Source organism: Leptonychotes weddellii, chromosome 4 (assembly GCF_054177405.1).
Source record: "Leptonychotes weddellii isolate Sample4059 chromosome 4, ASM5417740v2, whole genome shotgun sequence".
Classification (NCBI taxonomy): domain Eukaryota; kingdom Metazoa; phylum Chordata; class Mammalia; order Carnivora; family Phocidae; genus Leptonychotes; species Leptonychotes weddellii.
The window spans coordinates 28,339,050-28,362,777 of record NC_138372.1 but is presented as its reverse complement, the minus strand read 5'-3'; the positions used below and the strand labels follow the sequence as shown (position 1 = coordinate 28,362,777).

The window sequence follows — 23,728 nt, the reverse complement described above, 5'->3', positions numbered from 1 at the left end:
GTATGCATTTTGCTACAAAGGAGATAAAAGTGACAGTCAGTCTGATCTCATCCCAGCTCTCAGCAGCTCCACTCAGTGGACCAGTCCCTTCTCTGGGGCCTCACTGTCTCCACCTGTGAAATGGGAGAATCATCCTGGGCCGGCTGCCACTTCCCACGGCTGGGCAAAGTCCAGAGGAACGGAATGTTAAGAAGCCAGGCTGTGGAGGGTGAGAGCCCATAGTTCACATCTCCCCAAATCTAGTTAAGTCACTAGTTCTGTGACCCTGGCCAAATTATTTAGCCTCTCTATGAGTCAGTTTCCTTATCTGAAAAGTGGGCATATTAACAGTTTGTAGATCAAATGCCCAACACTTAATAAACATGGACGATGCTGAGGATGACTGCAAACCACCCCATTGTGCCCCATCTCCCTAAATCTCTGCATAGCCAAGGGCCTCACCGTTTCTTTGAGTGAGGTGGTGCTCTGTGTCCTATTGGCACCTTCCGTAGCCAGTGAAGAGTCCTTGGGGTCCTGGAGGCAAGGCGTATCCACTTGGCCCACGATTTGCCCCTGGATCGCTGTGCCCAGCACTGTGCCCAGTACCTCCACAGTCATCCCTGAACAGTAAAAAGGTCCTTTGGAGGGGCCTCATGGCTTGTCGGCCTTCACGGAGGAAGGCCAGGTGGGTAGAGGCCCCAGGTGATGGCAGTTGTTCCAGGTGGGTAGATATCCAGTGGTGGGGCAGATGCACCTTGGCCTGCACTTACGGCCTTGCTCGCTGTGACCTCTGGCTAGCCCCTGCACCTCTCTGTTCTCACCAGAGCAATAAAGGGATCAAGTTATTTTTGAGATGGTTTTACATCCATTCCCAGCAAGGGAAGAAATGGGGCAGGAGGGTCAGGGAACAATCCCCATGGTCCCTGGGGGATGGATCAGTGGGCTGGAGAGACACTTACGATATGCAGTGGCAGAATCCCGCTCACTCTGCTCTGTGCTGATGAACATCGTGAGAGCTGAGTAGGGAACGTGGAAACACTGGCATGGAAGAGAGGCCCTCGGCCAGTCAGACGATGGACAAGCAGATGTGGCTTCTGGCACCAACCCTACAGGCCCCGGGAACTGCCCTCATTCCTCCCCCCAGACACCAAGGGGAGGCACCCACACTCACCGTGACCAGTGTTTCAAACAGGCAATAGAAAAGCAGGTACCACAGGGCCTGGCCCTGTGGGAAGTCAGGCACGAACCAGATGAGGAAGTAAGCAATGATGGCCAGGGGTGTGGAGAAGATGATCCTGGGGAAGGGGGGAGGGTCTGAGTGGGGGCTGGATGCCAAAACCCCAAGTTCTGGGGTCAGCCTGGACTGCTCTGTAGTCCCACAGGGTGCCTGCCGGGAAGGAAATTCTTCTCCCTGAATCCACCCACCCCAGGGTCTCTGGGAGAGGCTGATGGCCAAGACTGCAACAGGGCCCCTGGACTGAAATCCTGAGCACGGAGCATGAGGTCAGATGTGGAGGATTGCCTAGTCTCCCCAGTGGAGAGGGCTCCAGAGGCAGGGGCTTCCTATGGGCTGGGGGAACCGCGAATGGCACTGAAACCTCGGGTGGTAGGGCAGGGAGGCGGGAAGAAGGAGCAACCCCAACATTGGTGTTCTTACATGTGCACACACATCCCTCGTGAGCACACATATACACACACTGTGGGCACACACACACGGGTTGGGAAGGCCAACTCCAGGCGAAGGACCAGGCCTAGTGAAATCACTCTAAGGGAGGGTAAATGTCTGCCTTCCCACTGGTGCATCCCACACCACTGCAAAAGTGGTTAGACCTCAGGACGGACTGACTTCATGTCATCAGTATAAAAAGGCAGCAGAGAGCAGGGGCTAAGAGGAAGGCCTTTGGAACCATTCTTCAGGAATCCAATTCTGGCTCTACCAATAACTATAAATAACTTGGACTTGAGCAAGTTATTTAACTTCTCGGAGGCTCATTTTCTCATCCATAAAAAGAAAACAGTAATAGCACCTAATTACATTCAACCTTCACTCAAGAAATATTCAAGTGCGAATATGGGCTAAGCAAAGCACGATTCTTATGACTTAGGATGGATCAGTGAATGAAACAGACAAAAGTTATTGCCCGGTGGAACTTGTATTCTAGTTGGCAAATGAAAAATAAACATAATGTAAAAGTTATATACGTATTATTCAGGCTTAAAAGGGAATGAAAGTCTGACACATGCTACAACACAAATGAACCTTGAAGACATTATGCTAAGTGAAATAAGTCCGTCACAAAAGGACAAGTATTGCACGATCCCGCCTACAAGAGACCTACAGTAGTCAAATTCAGAGATAAAAAGTAGAATGGTGGTTACCAGGCGCTGTGGGGAGGGAGGTACGGGGAGTTATTCTTTCTGGGTACAGAGTTTCAGTTTGGGAAGATGAAAAAGTTCCGGAGATGGATGATAGTGGTGGTAGTACGAGAATATGCTGAATGACACTAAACTGTACAGTTAAAAATGGCTCAAACGGCGGGGTGCCTGGGTGACTCAAGTCAATTAGCAGCTGGCTCTTGATTTCGGCTCAGGTCATGATCTCGGGGTCCTGGGATCGAGCCCCTTGCCAGGCTCCGTGCTCAGCGGTGAGTCTGCTTCAGGATTCTCCCTCTCCTTCTGCCCCTCCCCCTGCTCGCTCTCTCTCTCAAATAAATAAATACATCTTTCAGAAAAAATGGTTAAAATGGCAAAATTTATGTTATGTATATTTTACCACAATTTTTAAAAATTCCATACCGTTAGGAGGTGATTAAGTGCTACGGAGAAAAGCAAGCAGGCTAAAGGGGATTAGGAGTATGGGCCTACAACTGACAACAGAGTAGACAGGGAAGCCCTCGTTGAGAAGCTGACATCTGTGCCAAGACTCGACCGAGAGGAGGCACTTGGCCTTGCAGTTGTCTGAGGCAAAGTGTGCTGGGCAAGAACAGTCAGCACAGAGGTGCTCAGGCAGGTCTGAGGAGTAGCAAGGAGGCCATTGGGGCTGGAGTGGAGTGAGCAGAGGGGATGGGATTAGGAGACGGGGTTGGAGGACACGGAGTACCAGGTCATGTAAGGCCTTGCAGGCCACGGGAAGGACTTTGGTTCCATTTCATAGAGTGGAAGTAGTTTTGAGACTTTAATAAAGTTGTTATTAAAATGTAGAACGGTGCTTGGGACCCAGTAAGTGCTTGCTGTGACTATCACACCAGGAAAGCTCAGCAGGAGAGTACAGGTCCTCAGCCAGGGAATCAGACCCCAGGCCCAGCCCTGCTGCATCCCCGCCCGCCCACGTGACCCTGTGGATACCCTGCCTCTCACCAGGTGGCCTCGGGAACTCCAGGGAAAGTGTCTGTCAAAGTCTTCCTGGTCTGAAGAGTGGATTTTAAGTGCTGGCTGAGGGCAAGGGCTGCTCTGAGGCCTGGAAGGATAGTGGGCCACGGGGCTGATAAACCTGAAAGGCCCAGCCTCTTCCCACACTAAAAGAAGGTGCCGGGTCCCAGGCCTGAGGGACCTAGGTCCTTACTGTGGTAGGGACAGGAAGGAGGTCCCATACCCTGCATGGCAGCCCCTCAGTCCACTGAGAGATCCAGTGGGCACTCAGACACAGGGGTGGAGGTTACCATTCGAGAAGTATCACCAGGAATTATCACCCAGACAGGTGAGGACATGTACACAGACACCGTGTTAAGACAAAAAGCAGCCTGAAGGGCCCTCAGCAACTTCACCGAACTGGCTGCCACACCTGCCCAGCGTGAGGCCCTCAGATCCTACTTCCCAAAGGGAGGGCCTCCTCGGCTCTCCCTCTCTGCCCCCCTCCCTCCTGCCCGAATCCACGTGTCTCCTCAGAGAACAAGGGCTCCTTCCGTCAGCCTTCCGTCAAACACTCCTCTCCTCTCCGCTGAGAAACCGAATGTGACTGGAAGTAACCCAGCTGCTGTGGCCACCGCAAAGGCCTGTCCTGAGTAGCTGCCTCCCATTGGCTATGCCTCATGAGGAGATGTGGCAGCAAAGCCCCACCTCCTACCGGCTGCCAGGGACTCAGGTGAGGGGCGGGGGGGGGGAGGTGGCCAGCCTGCCTCCTACCTGGGCAGCCTGTCCAGGTAAGGCAGGCTCTCCTGCCTTCCTGCCACCGCCCCCCTCTCCTCCTTCCTACCTCCCCCCCGCCCCCTGCCATGAAGCCTGGATCAAAGGCCCCAATTTGGGCCTTAGCCAGAGGCTGGCGGGATTGTGGCGGGAGGGGGGCCTCGTGGGAAAGGAAGTTGTGGGGGTGGGGTGGGGGCTGTGGGAAGAGCTTTGAAGGCCGGAGACCAGGTATGGGCACCCCTGGGGCAGGAAGGCGCCCACTTGAGCCTGGATGGGCTGGAGATGAAAGGGGTATGTCCACCCCCCTCCCCCCACCAAGCAGGATGTCCTGGAGGGAACCAGAGCTCCAGCCTGTCAGCCTGTCCCGTGTGTCTGCCTTTGCTGTCTGATCTATGGTGTACTACCTCCCCCAACCTTGCCCTGTAGCCCGAGGCTGAGTAGTGCAGGCTCTGTATCAAGGGAAAAGGTAGTTTATATTATCCAAGGGGCCAGAGGTTATGGGTCTGCTATCCCATTCTGGGCATTACCCTCCAGCCTTGCCCCAACAGGAGCTACTCTGAAGGGGTGCCAAATTATATATTACTTAGTATGTGCCTAGCACTGTTCTAAGTACCTCACATAGAAAAAATATGTGATCTTCACGATAAACCAAAGTGATAGGCATAATTATTATCTCCACTTTGCAGATGAAGAAACTTGAGGCTCAGAGATGTTAAGTGACTTGCCCAGGGCTGCACAGCTGGGGGTGGTGAAACTGAGGCAGGCTGGTTTCAGAGTTTAACCTCTCAACCACTATGCAGCCGCTATCTCTGCCACTATGGGAAATGACTGTGTGGGAGACGTTAGAATTCCAGTTTCACTGAAGGGAATGGGCCTCGGGGAGGAATGGGGGGGTGCCTGGAGTAGGGGAAGCTGCTCAGTCTAGCAGTTTGGCCAGCCTGGGAATGAATTGGCAGGGCATCCCAGTGCCCATGCCTGGGGCAGCTGAGGCCTCAGACAGGGTTTCGACACTTGGGTTTTTTTGTCATTTCTTCTCTTCACCCCACAGTCTGTGACAAGCCAGATGGAAGGATCAAGAGTTAGTAGACATGCCAAATGCCCTGCCTTCTGCCACCTCAAAGGAGTCTCTTCTACTCACCAGGGCATGAGGCGGCCCAGGCGGGTCCAGGAAGATTTGCTAATGCAGAAGCCCACCAGGGGGTCTGTGAAGGCGTCCCAAGCTCGGCCCACAAATAGGATGATGGAGGCAGAGAAAGGGTCCACCTGGAATGGGGAACAGGTAGAAGATGACCCCTTCATCCTTCTACTCACCTCAACCCTCAATGGTAGGCAAAAGCAGGGGCCCCCTCCCCATCTCATCCAGGCCCCTGGGATTGTGCGCTGCTCTCACCCAGGCCTTAAGCATCTTCACTTGCCTGTTAATGGTGATAGTAACAGTTCTCTGATAGCAGTCAGTAGCAGCGTGTGCCTTAGACATTTTCCCAGATCTGCTCCCTTATGTCCTCCCTTCCACTGCCCTTGAAAACACTCCCACCCATTAGAATGAATCCAGAATCCTTTCCTTGCTTCGCTCTCATAGCCCTGAGCTCCAACCACCTGATATCAGAATGAGCATTTGCTGGGTGACCACAGTGGGCCTCAATTTCCCCATCTGTATAATGGGAATTATGATCCCTCTCTCATAGAACCGGAGTTAAAATCCCTGTCTTGCAGGTCAAGCTCTATCTTGGATGTGGAAAAAGGAATCTTTAGATGCTTTTAGAAAGTGGCCTGTCACTATTCAGTCAAGCTATTCCCCTCTCCACAAACCTTTTAGGCCAAAAGAGACGGCTTCTTTGGAAGAGAAGACTCTTCCTTATATCCGTCAAGGCTCTACTATTGCTTTTGCTCCAGGGAGCGGGGAAGCTAGTGGCCTCTCCCACGCTGTAGCTACCCCAATCTGACTTGCCCTACCCTCCCACTCCTGACAACAGTTCTACGCTTGGATTGCAGGTTCTTCATATTTGCACCTCACTTAGGGGACCCAGCCCATGGGATTTGTTCCAAAACTAGCTGCTTGAATGAAGTTATTTGTGCTTTATGGGGCTTAGTGTTCCCCACCTAGAAATGGATACAACTAAGACGGTTTGCTTGCGGAGTCAGATGCTACATAGAAAAGACAGCCGGTGCAGTGTGTGAGCCCCCAAAGCCATGGCTGTTTAGCTTCCCATTCTCCCATCCAGGCAAGGTGAATTCTCAGGATGCCAGGCTCCTGGCCGAAGCTTCTCAAAACAGAGCGGAGCCCTGGTTCACCCTAAGTACCTCTCCTAGTCAAAGACCCCATACACTGGGCACCTTACCTGAGCCCGGCACTTGGGGGCCCCTCTGCCCACTGACATGCCTCTGCTTCTTAGGTGAAGGTGAGCTATGCCTTGTCTATAAGCCTGGCAATATCTAGCCGCCCCTGAGTGGGGCCAGCTGACTGTTGTCCAGTGGGGACATGGTGTGCCAGTCTCTTCTTAAAACAAGTGTCACTAGCAGGCTCCATTCTCCCTCATGCCATCACCTACCCCTCCAGGTTCTGTTGCTCTTGCCAGGCAAGGAGAAGTTGCCTGACCTTGCCAGCTGAGACTCCTGGAGCGGATAGATTCCCCTGCTGGATAGTTTCCAAAGCCTTCTTATTTCTCCATCCACTGCCAACTCTGAGAGGCAGCAAAGTAAGGATTCCATTCCCATTTCACAGATGAGACAGTCCCTAGTCCGCCCCACCTCAGGATGCTGGAGGAGCCCTGGCAGGCTCATCCCACTTACCTGAGCCACATCCAACAGGTAGATCTGCAGGAAGAACCCCAGGGCACAGCCTGTCACCTGGTAGGGGGCCCCCCCAACTGCATAGCAAAGCTTGTTGCAAATGGACAACTGTTGTTTCTTCTTGGGTTCCTTCTGGGAAGAAGAGGAAGGGGTGAAAAAAGACCCAAGATCCTGGCCTCCATCCTAAAATGTTCCAGAGGCAGGACCATCCCTCCAGCCAACTTTGCCAGGAGGAACAAGTCTGCCTTGCCCGTTCCCACCCAGGGAGAGCTCACTTCCCACAAGAAAAGGAAGGTAAAAGTATTCTCTATCTTAGGAACCTGGACAAGGGGAATCCATATGGAGGACATTGCCCCTAAGCCACCCCATCTCCAGATGCTGAGTTAATTTGGCAGCCCACCATCCCTAAAAGACTCCCCCCAGGGTCTCAGCCATGCTCTTTTCAAGTTGGAGTGGGAGCATGCTCCAGCAGTGGACCTGTCCCCACCCAGCACCACCCGCCACAACCTGAAAATCCTCTTGCTGCCAAGAGCCGCCTAAGCCCAGCCCCTGCGCCCGCCCTAGTTCAGAGGCCAGGACCCACCTGCCTACTGGGTGAAGACTCTAGAGAGCTGTAGGGGCCCAGCCCAGCTGGCTGCGGGCACAGCTGTTCCTTCATCTGTCCCTGAGCCACCCTGGCCCCTGTAGGCAGCCAGAGCTTCAGGCCAGCCCAGGAGCTGTCCTAGCCTCCCTCTTGCTATCCCCCATCTCCAGCTAGGGAATCTTGGAGAGGGGAGGAAAGGCCTCTGGGTGCCGGGGGCCCCATCTAGGTGGAGCACTAGGAAGATTGAGATTGCCCCGTGGGGAAAGTGGAGATTACTCAGATGTGGTAGCCCCAGAACTGCTCACCCTGGCTCCTTGCAGGGACCGGTTAATAAAACGAAAAGGAAAAGGCAGGTATGTGTTGCCTGGGATCCACTCCCCCTGGAGCCTCCCGATTTCATTAGGTTCTTCATTAGGTCCAAGAGAACTGGGGATGGGGTTGAAGGTCAAGACGCGCAAAGCACCTCGGGCGCCAACACCCACACTCACACAAACGCCTCGGAAGTAGCTCTGGTTCTTATGAATGAACCTGAGCGGCCCTCACCGCAGAGCTGAGGCGCGAGCGTGGGCCTGTGGGGTGGGGAGTAGGGGGCTGAGAGATGGGGAACTAACAGGGTTTTCCCAGATCTCTGGGGTCTGCCTTGCTTCCAGGGTGTCAAACCGAAGCCACTCGTCACAGAAGAACGGAAACCCGCTCAGCAGAGCCGGGGCACCACGTGAAGCTTCTGGCAGGGCAGCTCCGTAGAGATGCGGGGTGGGGGTGAGCAAAAGGGGGCGCCGGTGCCTACGAACCTTCTCCATCAGCCCCCGTCCCCAGGGCACCCCCGGGCCTCCCCTGCAGCGGGGCCCGCCTGTCCCCGGCTAGCCCAACGCGTCCCGGAACCAAGCCTCTCCCTCGACGTCCCCAACTCAGCTCGCCCTCACCTCCCCCCGCCCTCCGCCCCGGGGTGGGGGGACCGGGCCCTCACCTTCACCTGGGCCGGCCGTTCAGCGGCTGGGAGGATGCCGGTGGGCAGCAGCCCCGCCGCGGAGCCGCTCTCCGCGCCCTCTCCTTTGGCCATGACCCGCGGGCCACGCCGCCGGGGACCGGGACGCCGGGATGCTCCTCTGCTCCGCGGGCCTCCGCTCGGGCCCGGGCTCCCGTCGTGCCCACCGCCGCCACGGCCGCCGCGCGCCACTAAACCCGGCGGGCGGCTGAGGCTCACACTCCCCTGCACGCCCCCTCGCGCCTCTTAAAGGCTCGGCCCTGCGCTCTCCGATCCAATCCCCGAGCCGGCTGGCCCGCCGCAGCCAATCTCCGCGGCCGCGCGCCCGCCCCCCCGCCGGGCTGAGCCGCCCAGCCGCTCTGCCACAGAGCCACGTTCTCAAAAGCCGGCATCCGGCTGCGCGGGCGCGGGCTCTTCCCAACCGCGGGAGAAGACCGGGACACCCACCTGACACGCGCGAGGAAACTGAGGCCTAAGGCTGGAAGGGAGCTGCCCGAGGTCCCCCAGAGTGAGTTCTCCCTGAGCCTTGCCTACAGCCCCCGACTTCTGACCCCCACGCCTAGGAACAGCTAGGGGCTGGGAAGCCCACCTACCCCTTTAAAATCAGGAGTCAGGTCGAGTCTCCCTCTCCTCCAAACCTGGTTGGAGGACGGAGCGCTGACACTTTCAGTATTGATGTCCCTCTTTCATCCCCCAAGACGGACCATTCCCTCTTTGCAACACTGGCTTCTCTGGGGCTCTGGGCGAAGGGGACGGGGGAGGGAGATGAGGCTACGCAGCCGCTGCCCCTGCTGGCAGGGGGCTCCCGAGTCATGGGGAGGAGACAGGACCAGGACCACTGGTACACGATGATAATAACAGTGGCCTTTTATGGAGAGCTTCCTCCATGCTTGACATGCTCTCATTCAGTCCTCTCGGCAACGACGTGAGCGTGGGACTATCATCCCCATTTTATAGCTGAGGAAATGCAAACTCAGAGAAGTGAACCAGCTGTTATGTGGCAGAGTCAGACCTGGCAGGTTTTGCCCCTTTCCAGAGCCTTCTCTCTTAACAGCCCTGCTCTGTCCCTCTCAACAAAAATTACCAGAAGGCTAACTGGGGTATATATGTCTCCCCAACAAAAAAGCCCTGGGAGATCCAGGGCTGATGTGGCACTCTGGGTTGAAATAATCAAGGAAGGGTTTGAGAAAGAGAGGACTGAGTAATCTGGTCCTTGAAAGAAGATGGACATTAGTCTGGAACAGACGCCAGACACAGATCCAGAAAACATGCTCTTCTACCACCTCGGGGTGCCTTATGCCCGCATCACCCCAGGCTTCCCAGACACTCAAGAGGTCAGGTGGGGGCCCATTTGCTCTACTTAGTGAAGGGGCTGCTGGAATTCTCAAAGGCCACTCACCCCTGTTCCTGTGATTGCTCAGCTTCAGGCTCCTTTTTTTCTTTCTTGAGATCTCTGATTGCAGGGAGGAGAGATGAGCTCTGGCTACCCCAGGATGGCCACAGCAAGCTTCCTCATATGCCCTAGCAGCTCCCATCTTGGCACACAGCTCTTGGTCACTGCTGAGCAGAGAGAGCCAAAGCGAAGCAGCTGAATACCATGCAGAGGGCACAGACTGGCCCCCATGGCTACACCACAAGCTGTGTGACACTCTTCTGTCTCTTCCCTTCTCTGGGTTTGAGTCAGCTGCGGTGGACTCCGTGATCCCACCAGCCCTAAAATCTTCACTCCTGTAGCATCACGCCGTATCACAAGTGATTTCGATCCCCCCACCCCCGACCGTGAACTCCAGGAAGACAGGAACCACATCTCTTTCACTGCTGTCCCCATGAACTAGCTGGGACCTGACTCAGTAGGAACCTAATAAATATGTGCTCAGTGATGCATGCTCTTTCTTCCTCTGGTACAAGGACAAGAGGACCCCATTCGGAAAAGCCCCAGGCTCCTCCATTTACTAGCTGTGTGGCTGGTCCCTAGCAGCTCAGTTACCCTCCCCGTATGTAAAGGGGAGATATTAATGGTGACTACCTGGTAGGGTTGTTTTGGGTATGAAACAAGCAAATGCACAGGAAGTGCTTAGCACAAGTACCTGGAGCTGAAACTGTGCTGGTCCCCCTCCTGGCCCGATTCCAGCCTGTCAGTGTAGCAATGCAAGATTCCAGATATGGCCTGACCACGCCAGCACAATAGGCCTATTATTTCCCCCAGTCTGGACGCGACACACTGTTAATGCAGCCTAAGAATGCTGGGCTCCAGAGCCTTTCTCTCCCATGATTAGTTCCCATCAGGTTGTGATCAACTAAATCATTCAGATCCCTTTCACCAGAGCTGGGGTCAAGTCAGGTCTCTCCCCATCCTCTGCTTTGTGTGAATGTCTTGAAGCTCACAGGACAATGTCATCTTGCTTTATTCCAACCTGGAGAAATTGTTCTGAATGCTGGTTCTGTTGCTCACTGTTCTCTTTCTCTGTCCAAGTTTAGGTCCAGGCTGCTCCTTGCAACTTCGACTCCACCATCCATACTGTTGATAGGAACAGAGCCCCATAATATCACTCCAGGGATACTCATTCACCAGCCATAGAAGCAGAGCACTGCTAGTACAAAAGCTCCCAATTATTGAGCTCCCACTGTATGCCAGGCAAGCACGATGCTAAGTGCTTTGTATATGCCATCTCATTTACTCCTCACAACACCACTGGGGAGGGCAGTTTTTATTCCCCCCCCCGCCCCGTTTTATAAATGATGAAGCTGAGGCTAAGAGAGGGGAAGCAGGGACTAGTTTTATAAACCCAGAGTGAGGCCCCCTTTTCTGATGATGAGTGTGGTTATAAACTCGGCACAGAGAGATGTCCTCCAGTCCTGACCACATGTCTCCATTGGCCCTCTTGGCCACTCTCCTTCCTTCCCCTTTACCCCCACACCACCAGGCCTGGAGTCCAAGGGGCTGTGCTGAGGCTCTAGTCCAGGATGGGCAGAGGGCTCTATTAGCCTCAGGAGCCTGGAGCAGAGACCTGGGCCCATTCTTCCTAGCAACATTCTTTCCATGTAGGACAGCAGTGAGGACAAGGGCTTCTCCCTGAAGGGCAGAGAGACACCCCCCTCCCCCCCCATAGGACTATCCTCCCAGTCATCCTTGACCCCTTCTGAGTCTAGCCCGACCTCACAGCCTTGGGCAAATGAACTTCAGAGCCATCCCTACACCTCGCCTTGTTGCTCTCTACCTGCCTATGTCCTCACAGGCACCATGCCCAGCCTGGTAGGCTTCTTTGTATGCCTTTGCATAGTCCCCTGAGGACCTGTGGGGGAGGCAAGCAGGTTCCCAGAGCTTCTTGGGATGCAGAGCAGCAGAGTTAAGTGCAAAGATCCCAGAGACAGGTTACCTGGCTTCGGATCTCTACCATTACAGTTTACTCTTGGGCAAATACCAAATCTCTGAGCCTCACTTTCCCCAACTGTCAAATGGGGATAATTGTACCTATCTAATAGGGTTGGCATGAAGATTAAGTGGGGTGCTTAAAACAGTGCTTGGCACAGAGTGAGCACTTGAAAAGGGTGATGATGATGATGATGATGATGATTACCCTTATTAGTACCCTTGGCAAAACCTCACCAGGTAAGGCCGCTTAAGTCAGAGGGGAGAAATTTTGCTGTTAATAGCTAGGGGCTAGATTTATGTCTGGTTACACAAGGTGGTATGTCTAGCACAACCGGATGCTGTCAGGACATGATCACCAGGCAGAGCTGTTGAGGTCTCGGTGCTAAGTGTAGGAGTTGTCAAGTGTGATAGCTTGTAGTTTGTTATCCCATGGAAGATCTCTGCCATGCCTGTCAGGCTCACCACCCTGACTTCTGGAAAAAAGAAATCAGCCCATACTTTAAAATATACTTAGCTTGAGAGCCACTAGGAAGTTTACATTCTGGATGGTGGTGCTCTGAGGCCAGGGAATGGTTAGAGGTAAGGACTGGGCAGGCCCTGGAGCAAGCATTTCCTGGAACAGCTGCTGTGATGGGGATGCCCCAGGCTGCTCTCCATGTAGCTTTTGTCCTATGGGGAGGAGGCAGGGCAGAAAGTAGGAAGGAGGGACTTGATGGTCCCAAGAGAGGCTCTTTGGGGAGGAAGTGTCTGAGGGCCCTTGAAGTCACCAGGGAGGCTGCTAGTTCCTGCCTGGAGGTTGGTTGGGCAATTGTAGGACAGGAGAGGCCCCAAGACTGATTCATCTGACCGCAAGAGGCTACAGACCACTCCCCAGGGAGGTCCTCTATCCTGGGCTTCGGGACTAGGTTAGGTGATGGGTCTGACTTCTGAGCCTCAGTTGTCAGGGGATGAGGGGGATGGAGAGTGCCCAGAGATTCCCTGGGACACCTGTTCCCTCCCCAAACCAACCAGCCAGTATCCCTATATCTTCTCATCCTAAACTCCCCCAAGTTCTAGATTCTTCCCAGAAGAGAGAGACCTCCCTACTCTCCAGGAAGACTCTGCTGAGGAGAGGTAAGAATGATGGAGTGGAAGAAGCTGAGTAGTCCAGAGAGCCTTTCTGAGCTAGATGTCTCAGAGAGCTACACCATCGGAGGCCATGGTGTAGTTCAGAGTCAGCCCCAATGGTTGGACCAATCTACCAGGTAGCCTCAGGATCCACAAGATCTGGCAAAGTGCTCTCTGAGCAGGAGCTTAGAGTGTGGCCCCAGAAGAAGGGGTCAGGGCTGAAGCCTGAGCAATACCTCTCCCTTCCTTGCTGGCCAGGACTCTGCCCTGGCTCTCCATGTGCTCACACCATGTTCCTACATGGAGGCCCTGCCTTGGTTTGCTGGCCTTGACCCTCCCAGAGTAAGATTTTCAGAGTAAGAGACTTGCTGGACTAAGGCCAGCATGGCAGAAGCAGAGCCTGCCTTGGGAAGCTCTAAGACCCTGCCCTCTAGGCCTCCTTTAACCCATCTGCACAAAAAAGCAGGTTTGACAACCTAACACCAAGTAATGGCTGCTTCTGCATCCATTATGGCCTTTGGAGAACTGGCTGTTGGTGACTACCTTCAGCCTCCTGGTAACCATGATCTCATGCTGTTAAGGAGCAAGATAACAACAGAGTTGGGGCCGTTAAAGAGTGTGGCCTGGAGTCAATCTTGTCAGGGTTTGAATACAGTTCTGTCTCTAGCTAGTTCTGTGACTTTAGGCAGGTCACTTACTTCTCTGAACTTCATGTATTTGATCAGTAATAATAGCTCACAGTGTTATCCTGAGGATCAGGCGAGACAAAAAGTGTGTATGCAAAACTAACCTTACAGTTGGCTCTTAGCATATGTTAATTTCTTTCCTTGGTCCATTCACTCTTGATTGGCAAGATGTCTTTGCTTAAGAGGCAGGGGGAAAAGATTTCTGTTCTGGGTTTAAAAACTTAAAATATGAGGTTAAAAAAATTTTTTTAATATTAATTATACTGGAATTAAAAATATAAATAAATAAAAATTTTTTGAAAACTTAAAGGAGCACCTGGTTGGCTCAGTCAGGGGAGCATATAACTCTTGATCTCAGGGTTATGAGTTCCAGGCCCACGTTGGGTGCAGAGATTGCTTTAAAATAAAAACTTTTAAAAAATAATAAATAGGGGAACCTGGGTGGCTCAGTATGTTAAGCGTCTGACTTGGGTGGTGATCTTGGGGTCCTGGGATTGGCCCTAGGTCAGATCATCGGGCTCCCCGCTCAGCAGCGAGGGGGCAGGGGGTAGTCTGTTTATACCTCTCCCTCTGCTCCTCCTCCCGATCATGCGCTCTCTCTCTCTCTAATAAATAAATAAAATCTTAAAAAAAAATTTTAAAAAATTAAAAATAAATAAAAACTTAAAACATGAGGGCCTTAAAATTTTTTTAAGATTTTATTTATTTATTTGAGAGAGAGAGTGAGCAGGAGGAGGAGCAGAGGGAGAGAGAGAAAGAGAGAATCTCCAGCAGACTCCTTGCTGAGTGCAGAGCCAGTCTCGGGACTCAATCCCAGGACCCTGAGATCATGACCTGAGCAGAAACCATGAGTCAGATGTTTAACCAACTGAGCCACCCAGGTGCCCCCATTTTTTTTTTTAAGATTTTATTTATTTATTTGAGAGAGAGAGAGCATGCGCACACTCTATCAAGGGGAAGAGCAGAGGGAGAGGGACAAGCAGACTCTGTGCTGAGCATGGAGCCCAACACGGGGCTTGATCCCATGATCCTGAGGTCAAGACCCAAGCCAAAATCAAGAGTCGGTCGCTCAACAGACTGAGACACCCAGGTGCCCCAGGGCCTTAAATTTTTTTTTTTTAATTTAGGGGCACCTGGCTGGGTCAGTTGGTAGAGCAAGCAACTCTTGGTCTTAAGGTCGTGAGTTCGAGCCCCACATGTGGTATATAATTTACTTAAAATTAAAAAAAACAAACAAACACAATTTTTAAAAAATAAAAGCTACTTGGAGGAGGTATAAAGGTGGCCTTGTCAGTGGTTCACTGGCCTACTCTGGGCCCACCCAGCAACACAGAGGTGAATAAGGCATGGATGATCTTGTCCTTTGAGGAAGTCACAGCTAATCAGGGAGACAAACATACGCAGACTAAGTTACACAATGTGGCAAAGGCCTAATAGACATCTGTCAGAGTGCACAGACATGAGAATACCAGATTCTGTTTGAGGGATGGAAGTCTGGGAAGGCTTCACAGAGGAGGTGATGATGGAGTCAAACCCTGAAGGATGAGTAAGAGTTCCTGAGATAGGAAACGGCATGCCAGGCAAAGGGAACAGCACAGCTGGAAGAGTGATGGAGGATGGTGGGTGTAGTAACAATGAGCCGGGGCTGGGCATTTGCTGGATGGGAAATTGGTATTTCCCTGAAGCTGAGAACATGGAAAGAGGCCTTGCATCCTCGTCCTGAAGGCAGTGGGGAGCCATTACAAGGATTCTGAGCAGAGGAGCAAAATGACCATATCCGTACTTTATAAAGATGGCACTACCATTTGCCATCTCCTGGACTGTTGCAACAGTGCCCTAACTGGGCCCCTCTAATCCAATCTTCAATGACAGACAAAAACAAATCCGACCATTTCATCCCCCTGTTTAAAGTCTATTTATTATATGTGTTCAATAAATATTTGATGAATGAAAGATTAAATGAATGAAGGGGCTATCTGCAATAGGCACTTCTTCTATGTTTCTGGGTCTGTGGGTCTAAACAAAACACTTTCTGATTTCCTTTCTGGGAGAGTAAGACCAGAGAAGAGAAGGGTCTTGCTCAAAGTCACATAGCAAGTCAACAGCAGTGGGACTGCTTCCCATCCCATTGGGATTCCGAGGGGTAGTCCTTACAAAGAAAGCCCCAGGCTATGTTTTGCCTGGTATCTGAGTCCCCAGGATGGACCTTCTAGACCAGGGCCTCCTAGCCCACCGAACACTCCCCCATCACCACACAAACACCAGATCCTTGTCCCCTCCTGCCAGGACTAGGTTTGAAATCTGGAATTCCTCCTCCTCACCTTGCAGCCTTGATCTCTCCCTTTAGGCCTGCCACCAGGAGGAACATCAATGGTCTGCTAGGCTGGGTGTGGGATTCTAGGCCCCCCGTAACTATTAGGCTGGGCTTTGCCTCCTGGAGCTAAGATGGGTCTGTGTTGGGTTCTAGGCTTTTGGGTAGCTTCTGAGCTGGACTCTGGGCTGCTCTGTGCTCTAGACTTTGGACTTAACTCTAGTCTGAACTCTGGGCTCTGAGCTTCAGGCCCCCTGGCTCTGGGTTCTAAGCTGTGAACTGGGTTAAAGGCTCAGGACTTGGTTCTCATTTCGGAGATCTGGTCTTTGGCTCTGGCTGGACTTTGGGTCTGAACTGAGGAACTGAATTATGTTCTAGGCTTGGTGGTCTGAATTCTGGGTTCTGGGCTTCAGTGCTGCATTCCGAGCTGAACTTTGGACCTGGGCTGGGCTTGTTTGGGCTCTGGGTTCCAGGCTTGGAACTGGACTTTGGGGCTGTGCTGAGCTGTATTCTAAATCCTAGGCAGTAAACTATGATCTCTACTCTGAACTCCAGGCTCTGGGCTTATGTTGGGTGGGAGCAAGAGGCCACCAAAGGGAAAGTAGTAAATTCTTAAGCCTCTCTGCTCACCGTGCTCCTCTCTGGAGACTCTCAGCTTTGCTCCCTTCTCATAATAGACAGGGCCAAAGTGAAGGTGGTAGTAGCCCTCCATGAGCTTTCCAAGGACTTCCCTGGCCATCGGTAAGAAATGAGAGGTGAAGGGTGGGGTCGGTGGCATGTGGGAGTGTCCTCGCGTGGCCATGAGCCATCCTGCTTGCTATCAAGGACCTTCCCACAGAACAGAGAGCAGTGAGGATGCACAGGCACAGCTCGCAGCCCGGCTCCCCGTGGGAAAGCAGGCCACCACTGGGGCTGGGACTGACGGAGGGGCTCCCACCCCCCACCTTTCCTACCCCATTCCCAAGATTTTGCCCCACCCTCTGTTCCAGCCAGGAGTTGGGCTTGAAGCTCTCAGTCCCCAGAAGAGGTCATTCCCATTCCCTAAACCATTACTCAAAGCCCTGACCCTTACCCTGACTGCCTTGTCCCTCGCAGTGGACTGCTCTACATTTTATTCCCCTTCGGGGAAGTTCCTCTTCCTCCCACGTCTGCTCTGGAGCCTTCCACCCTGCAGGACTCCTCCCTAGCCCCACTGCTGAATATGCTCACTCCACGAGGCTGCCATGAAGGCAAAGCCCACATCCATGTGACAGACTTTACGGAAGGGGCAGGAATTCCTGTGGGTAGAAGAAATCATTTTAAATTATACATGTCGCATGACTGCCCAAGGGAAAAACAGCCAAAACCTGTTAACAGGATGTCCCCTCGTGAGTACACTCGGTTCCTAACTTTATTCTCTTGTCTCAGATCTTCCTTCCCTTACACCCACTGAAAGAGACCACATTTTCAGTTCTCCCCTGGGCAAAATCTCCATCAGTCTCTGTTCAGGAAACCTCACCCCCTAAGCCACATGGGATAGGATCAACAGGATAAGAAACACTTAACAGAACACTTCCCAGAGTCTGAGTTCTTCGGTCTAAAAGAATATTACAGCAGGAACATGGAGGGGCACATGCAAATAGCCTTCACCAAAACAGCCCAGGATGGGCTTGGAAATTTTGACTCTTAGTGTCCTGTCTCTTTAAAATCTTTCCACTAGTGAGAAGTGACGAGCTATGCCTCCTCCTCATTGTTCAGATTTGGCCTTTTGGGGTGAGTGGTAATGGCAGGAGAATGGTTAAATGCAGATCAAATACGTAGACACTCCTACAAAACTCAAGTGTTTATTTTCAACAACAACATAGTCTAAATCTATGTTGAGGAGAAACACTTTCCTAAGGGCCCCATAATCTGGTCCCTGCCCTTGGTAGAGGTAACTCAAATTAAGCTTTGGAGCAACGTCAGACCCTCTGGGTACCTTATCTTGCTTCAGGCCGTGACCCAGCATAACAATGGGTCTGGCAAAGAGCATCAATGTAAACTAGACCCTTTTGGATGTATAATGCCCTTGTAAGAGCTTTGAAAAGATACCTTTCTTCAGTTTGGGCCAGATAAAAATCATGGGAGGTGGAGGGCTAGAATTCTTCCCACACTGAGAAGAGCAATCCAGAAGTGTGGGGCATTGGGTCTTCCCATATATGCTCATTCTTTTTTTTTTTCCTTAAAGATTTTATTTATTTATTTGACAGAGACAGAGATAGCGAGAACAAGAACACAAGCAGCAGGAGAGGGAGAGGGAGAGCAGGCTTCCCGCCGAGGAGGGAGCCCGATGTGGGACTCAATCCCAGGACTCCGGGATCATGACCTGAGCCGAAGGCAGACGCTTAACGACTGAGCCACCCAGGCGCCCTATACTCATTCTTTACATCAGCCCCTGTCCCCCACTCTGACCACTGCATCCTCCCTTAGAGCTCTGTTTGTCCATCCTGGGAAAGCCTCTATCTGAAACACACAGGGCATGCTCTGTTCTTGACATGTTTCATGTCTTTTCATTCTGTCTCCCCGGCCAGATTGGGAACCCCAGGATACAGGGATGAGGCCAGGATACCTTCGTTCAGATGACCATTCTCTGAACCCTGCCTCCGTGTCAGGCAGAGTCCTTGAGGAGTTCAGAGTCTAGAGACAGATCAACAGGTAAATACATAATTACAGTAAAAGTCTGATAAAAAAAATTATGCTAGAGGTAAGCAGAGGAGTGATAGGGGCACGGCTGCCACGTTGCACAATACCAGGGGTCTGTATGACGGGTCCCCCGCTGGAGTTATGCAACGAGACAGCTCTGGTCATGTGCAAGCCCCGAGGCAGCATCTAACCCAGCACTGGAAGCCTCAGCAAGTCCCTTAAGGATATGAGCTATTAGCTGAGGCTCGAAGGGCAAGTTTGCCAGGCAGATGGGGAGTAAAGAGCACTTCAGGCAGAGCAAACAGCATGTGTGAGGCCAAAGGGGGTAAGGGAACATGGTAAGTGTTAGGAAATATCAGGAAATACGTTTTGGCTGAAGCCCTGGGTGCATGTGGAGGAATGCCTAGAGCTTGCTTGTTAAGTGAGTTAATGAATGCAAGAAAGACTATAATAGCAAAAATCATAATCACCTGCATTTGTTAACCACTCGCTCTATGCCAAGCACTGTGCTAGGTGGTTTACGTGAACTCTCTAATTTTAACTTCACAAGAACCCCATGAGGTAAGTTCCTTATTAACCTGCCGTCTGCGGATAAGGAAACCAAGGCCCAGAGAAATTAGTTAACTTGCTTAAGGTCAGAGAGCTAGTGAATGGCAGAGCCAGGATGGAATCCTGGATGTCCTGGACTCTAAAACCCTGAGCCCTTGACCACTGCTTCCCACAACGCTAGTGCCCTTAACTTTGGGCAGAGCTGGCCTTGACACAGACCCAGGTGGGCTTTTCTCAGCCTCATTCTAGGGCTTCTCCTCCGCAACGTGACCTTAGATGTTAGAGCGCTGAGGACCGCTTCCTTTAACCCTCTTTTCTCTTTAACTCTTCCTCTCCCACCCCATCAGTGACCACATTTATACTCATAACTCCCCGATCTACAGCTTCACCCAATCTGGATGCCTGAATGTGTATTTCACACAGCTAATACAACTGACATTTTTTGGTTTATTAGGCACCATGCTTGATAGATGACATGGACCCTACCCTCATGAGCTCACAGTCAGGTAAGCAGATCGAACTAGGCAATTGGAATGGAGTGTGTTGGCAGAGAGAGCTGATACCAGGAAAGTGTATCAATTAGGCCTGGGTTTGGCTATTGGTGATGAAAAGTGCAAATCACAGCCACATCACCTGGAAATAACCAGTCCAGAGCTGATATGGTGGCTCCATCATCATCAGAGCCCAGTGCTTTCCGTTTTATTGCTCAGTCATCCTCTGCCATCCTTAACACGATGCTTCTTTCTCATTGGCCAGCATGGCTGCTCAAGCTCTAGTCCTCACGTTTGCATTCCAGTCAGTTGGAAGGAGGAAGGTGTGAAAAACAGCACACTATTTAAAACAGTTCCCATAAGTTGCACAAAATACTTCTGTCTATAAGCTGTTGACCAGCACTTAGTCACAGAGTCATACCTCGCTGTAAGGAATTCAGGGAAATATGGTTTTTATTCCAGGCCCCGCTACGTGCCCAGCTGAAAATCAAGGTTTTATGACTAAGGGCAAGCAGAATAATAGATAGTAGTTTCAGCCTCAGAAAGTACCCCAAAGAGCTGACACTTGAATTTTGAGGGATGAATCAGAGTTAGCCCAGTGGAATAGCACGTTTTAGGCTGTGGGCTGCAAAGTGCATTCTTGGAAATGCAAATGGTTCAAGGTGTCTCCAGCATGGTGTGCATCTTGGGGAGTAATGGAAGATACAGACAAGATCACATTATCTAAGGAGTCATTTTGAGGGGGTGCAGAGTCATGGCCCATTCTGAGGAAAGAGACACACCTGGAGGTGGGGCAGGAAGGAGTCAACCTGTGTTAAATTTAGGTTTCTCCAGAGATTAATAGCCTATGTGTGGCTTGGCTTTAGAAGTCCCTTAACTTGGGGTGCCTGGGTGGCTCAGATGGTTGAGCGTCTGCCTTCGGCTCGGGTCGTGACCCCAGGGTCCTGGGATCGAGCCCTGCGTCGGGCTCCTGGCTCAGCGGGGAGCCTGCTTCTCCCTCTCCCTCTGCCCCTCTCCCTGCTCGTGCTCTCTCTCTCTCTGTATCTCTGTGTCTCAAGTGAATAAATAAAATCTTAAAAAAAAAAAAAAGAAGTCCCTTAACTTTCCTTCTCCAGCCCAGAGTTCCAAGAGATGCCAATTTGCAATTGCGACACACCATGCCACAAATACATCCATACCTACACATTCACTCACCTACACGTCACACCCAGACCTCCCATTGATGTCGGTTCCTGTGTTTGGGGGGGTGGGCGGGCAGGGTTCTCTTATCTTTAGGAACCTGTGCCTCGTGAACTTTGAAGGACAGAGATTCGGCAGGAAGGCCCTGGAAGTTCTGGAGTGAGGCTACAGTACTGAGGTAATCATTTAGGAGGAGTCAGTGGCCGCAAGGCCATTGGCCTTACGAGCCTCCACTGCTGGTCAAAGGCAGAGCATTGTCCACATGAACTACCAGCTGTAGCATCCTCCCCAGACACATCACCAGGACTTCCAAAGGTTGTGTTTATTTCCCTGGGTTTGTTTTTTTTTTTTTTTTTTTTTTTTCAGACATCAGGGCAAGTTAGTCAGCAGGGTATGGAGTGTCTGGCTCTCTGGAGAATAGACCCAACCCCCTTGCCTCTGCCCCTACTGCCCTTCTCTGCTCTTGCAGCAAGTAGACAATGACCCTGGCTGGGCCACCTCAGAGAGTTCAGCAGGGAATCGTAAGGACACCAACATCTCCCCACTGCCTAACCGAGCTCTCCAGTTCACACTCTCCCCCTGTTCCCATTCACACAAGACACACACATCAAATACAGACACACCAACACACATTGCTCAGACCATGGACCCAGATCTACATCTACCGCCCCACGTACAGTTATTCACACGCAAAAGTCACATACGCACACTGAGTACGTGCTGCGTGTAGACACGGCCCTCCAGCTGCCCACATCACTTACAGCCCCGCACCCACTGCTACAGACCTACACCTGGGACACGTGGCATTCTAACATGTCTACACTTACCATACATCCATCCCTACACATTCACTTACCTATTTACACATCACACCCAGACCCCCATTGATGTTGGTTCCTATGTGTGAGGTACAGTGCCCCCCAGGTTCCCTTATCCATAGGAACCCTGGCCTTCTGAGCTTTGGTGGAAGGGAGAAGGAAGGGAGGGGAGAAGGGGAGAAGGAAGCACCCCTACCTCCCCAATCCAAATACATATACTCAGTCCACAGTGAAGAAGGAAGACCAGCCTTTCCCCCAGTACCCTATGGACCCGTGTTTGCCCCTGACGTCAGGGACACGGAGTTCTGGGCAGGGGATCCAGTATGGTGCACTCACTCTGCCCCCACTGCCCAAGATGCCCTGGGGACAACAGTCCCAGCCAGAAGCCTGGAAGCAAGGCTGGGCCAGGCCCACCAATGTCACAGCGGCGGGACAGCCCTTGTGCAATGGGCACCGTGGAATGTGCAGGGTGCCTACAGGAGCTGACCCAGTGGATCTGGGGAAACAGCAGAGAGGAAAGGCCCTGGCGGTTACTGACATCCACTCGGTGCCAGGCACCCTGTCCAGACCTCCACAGCATTGTCTCCTATCATTTGCACATCGTCTGTTGTCCCACTTTATAGACAAGAGAATCAGGGCCCAAGATGGTGCTCGAAGCCTCCCAGCCAGTAAGTGGTAGGGTCTTGCCTGGAACCTGGGACTATATGTCCCTACAGCACCAGGGCTCTGAGGTGGGGCCGGGATGCCGCCGCAAGGCAGCTCTAGGGCAGCGGTAATCCCAGAAGCAGATGGGCCACATGGGGCTCTGTTCTGGTCTTTTCCCTGTCTCTCTCCCTCCTTCTCACTGGAGGTACAGATACCCCCTGCTTTTCCAAAGTTTGCATTAAACACCATTTTGCTTTTACAAAAGACCTACATTCGTACCTGTTTTTGCTAACCGAAGAAATCCGAAGAGGATTTTCACTTTTCTAAAAGATGGCGAATGGTGAAAAGAGCGCTCAGTGCTTGTTTTGCATCAAGCTGACAACCAGAGTGGCCCCGCCAAGCTCCTTCCCCAGGAAGGCTGCTCAGCAGCTGAGCATCACGCCACCAGAGATTTGAACTGTGGCCGTAAGCATCTGTGCTTTCTTGTGATTTATTTTGCACATACATTAGCAAGATGTGTCCTAAAGTAAGCATATCAGAAAAGCCTAACAGAGGCTTTTTTGGGGGGTCTGGGAATGCTGAAGAATTTTTCCATATCAATTAATGGCAATTGCTTCTTTACGCCATCTCAGCTTACGAAAAATTTCGCCATCTCAGCTTACGAAAAATTTCGTAGGAATGCAAGAGAAACCTGTAACCAAGGTGGGAGACTTCAGCCCAGGAAAGTGGAGCTGGGGATCGGGAAGGTAGGAAACATGGGGCGGCTTGCTGGCTGGCTTGGTTGGTAGAGCATGCAACTCTTGATCTCGGGGTCGTGAGTTTGAGCCCCACGTTGGGAGTAGAGTTTACTTAAAAAAAATTTTTTTTTTTTTTTTAAAAAGGGCAGTAGGAAACAGAGGAGGTCAGACTTGTGTTTGAGAAGAGCCCTTTGGCTGCTGGTGTGGGCGAGGGCCTCGAGGTGGGAATGGGAGAACTGGAAGGCAGGGAGACCAAGGAGGAAGGTGATGTCATAGCCAGGGTAGGAGACTGTGAGGCCCAAGCTGCGCAGTCACTCCAGGACTGGAGAGAAGGGGACAGATGCTAGATCCCTGGAGAGGGTATGATTGACAGGATTTGGTGATCACTTTTTGATTGAGTGTGAGGGAGAGGGTGAAGCCTAGGAGGACACCCGGGGCAGAGCTCATGTGTCGGGGAGGTTGAGAGACCATTGCAGCGGTGGGGTCCCCCCAGGAGAAACAAAAGGGACAGAGCCTGGGCGCCTGGGTGGCTCAGTTGGTTAAGCGACTGCCTTCGGCTCAGGTCATGATCCTGGAGTCCCGGGATCGAGTCCCGCATCGGGCTCCCTGCTCGGCAGGGAGTCTGCTTCTCCCTCTGACCCTCCTCCCTCTCATGCTCTCTGTCTCTCATTCTCTCTGTCTCAAATAAATAAATAAAATCTTTAAAAAAAAA

At 52.0% G+C, this 23,728-nt stretch overlaps 2 protein-coding genes and 1 long non-coding RNA gene across 3 annotated transcripts in view; 1 reads left to right on the top strand and 2 right to left on the bottom strand.

Moving 5' to 3' along the window:
- MFSD2A (MFSD2 lysolipid transporter A, lysophospholipid) overlaps positions 1-8,576 on the bottom strand; it is an 11,901-nt gene extending 3,325 nt beyond the window's left edge. The window contains exons 1-6 of the mRNA XM_081816790.1: positions 8,442-8,576; positions 6,892-7,023; positions 5,240-5,364; positions 1,151-1,274; positions 939-1,017; positions 306-599 (exon numbers count right to left, since the gene is read on the bottom strand). Coding sequence (XP_081672916.1) covers positions 306-599; positions 939-1,017; positions 1,151-1,274; positions 5,240-5,364; positions 6,892-7,023; positions 8,442-8,534 — 847 coding nt within the window. The 5' untranslated portion in view covers positions 8,535-8,576. The remainder of the gene's footprint in view (positions 1-305; positions 600-938; positions 1,018-1,150; positions 1,275-5,239; positions 5,365-6,891; positions 7,024-8,441) is intronic.
- The window catches only part of LOC145721245 (uncharacterized), a 210,988-nt gene that overhangs the window by 45,724 nt on the left and 141,536 nt on the right, over positions 1-23,728 (bottom strand). The window lies entirely within an intron of this gene.
- The window catches only part of MYCL (MYCL proto-oncogene, bHLH transcription factor), a 35,593-nt gene continuing 20,665 nt past the window's right edge, over positions 8,801-23,728 (top strand). The window contains exon 1 of the mRNA XM_081818190.1: positions 8,801-8,967. The gene's annotated coding sequence lies outside the window, so the exon portion shown is untranslated. The remainder of the gene's footprint in view (positions 8,968-23,728) is intronic.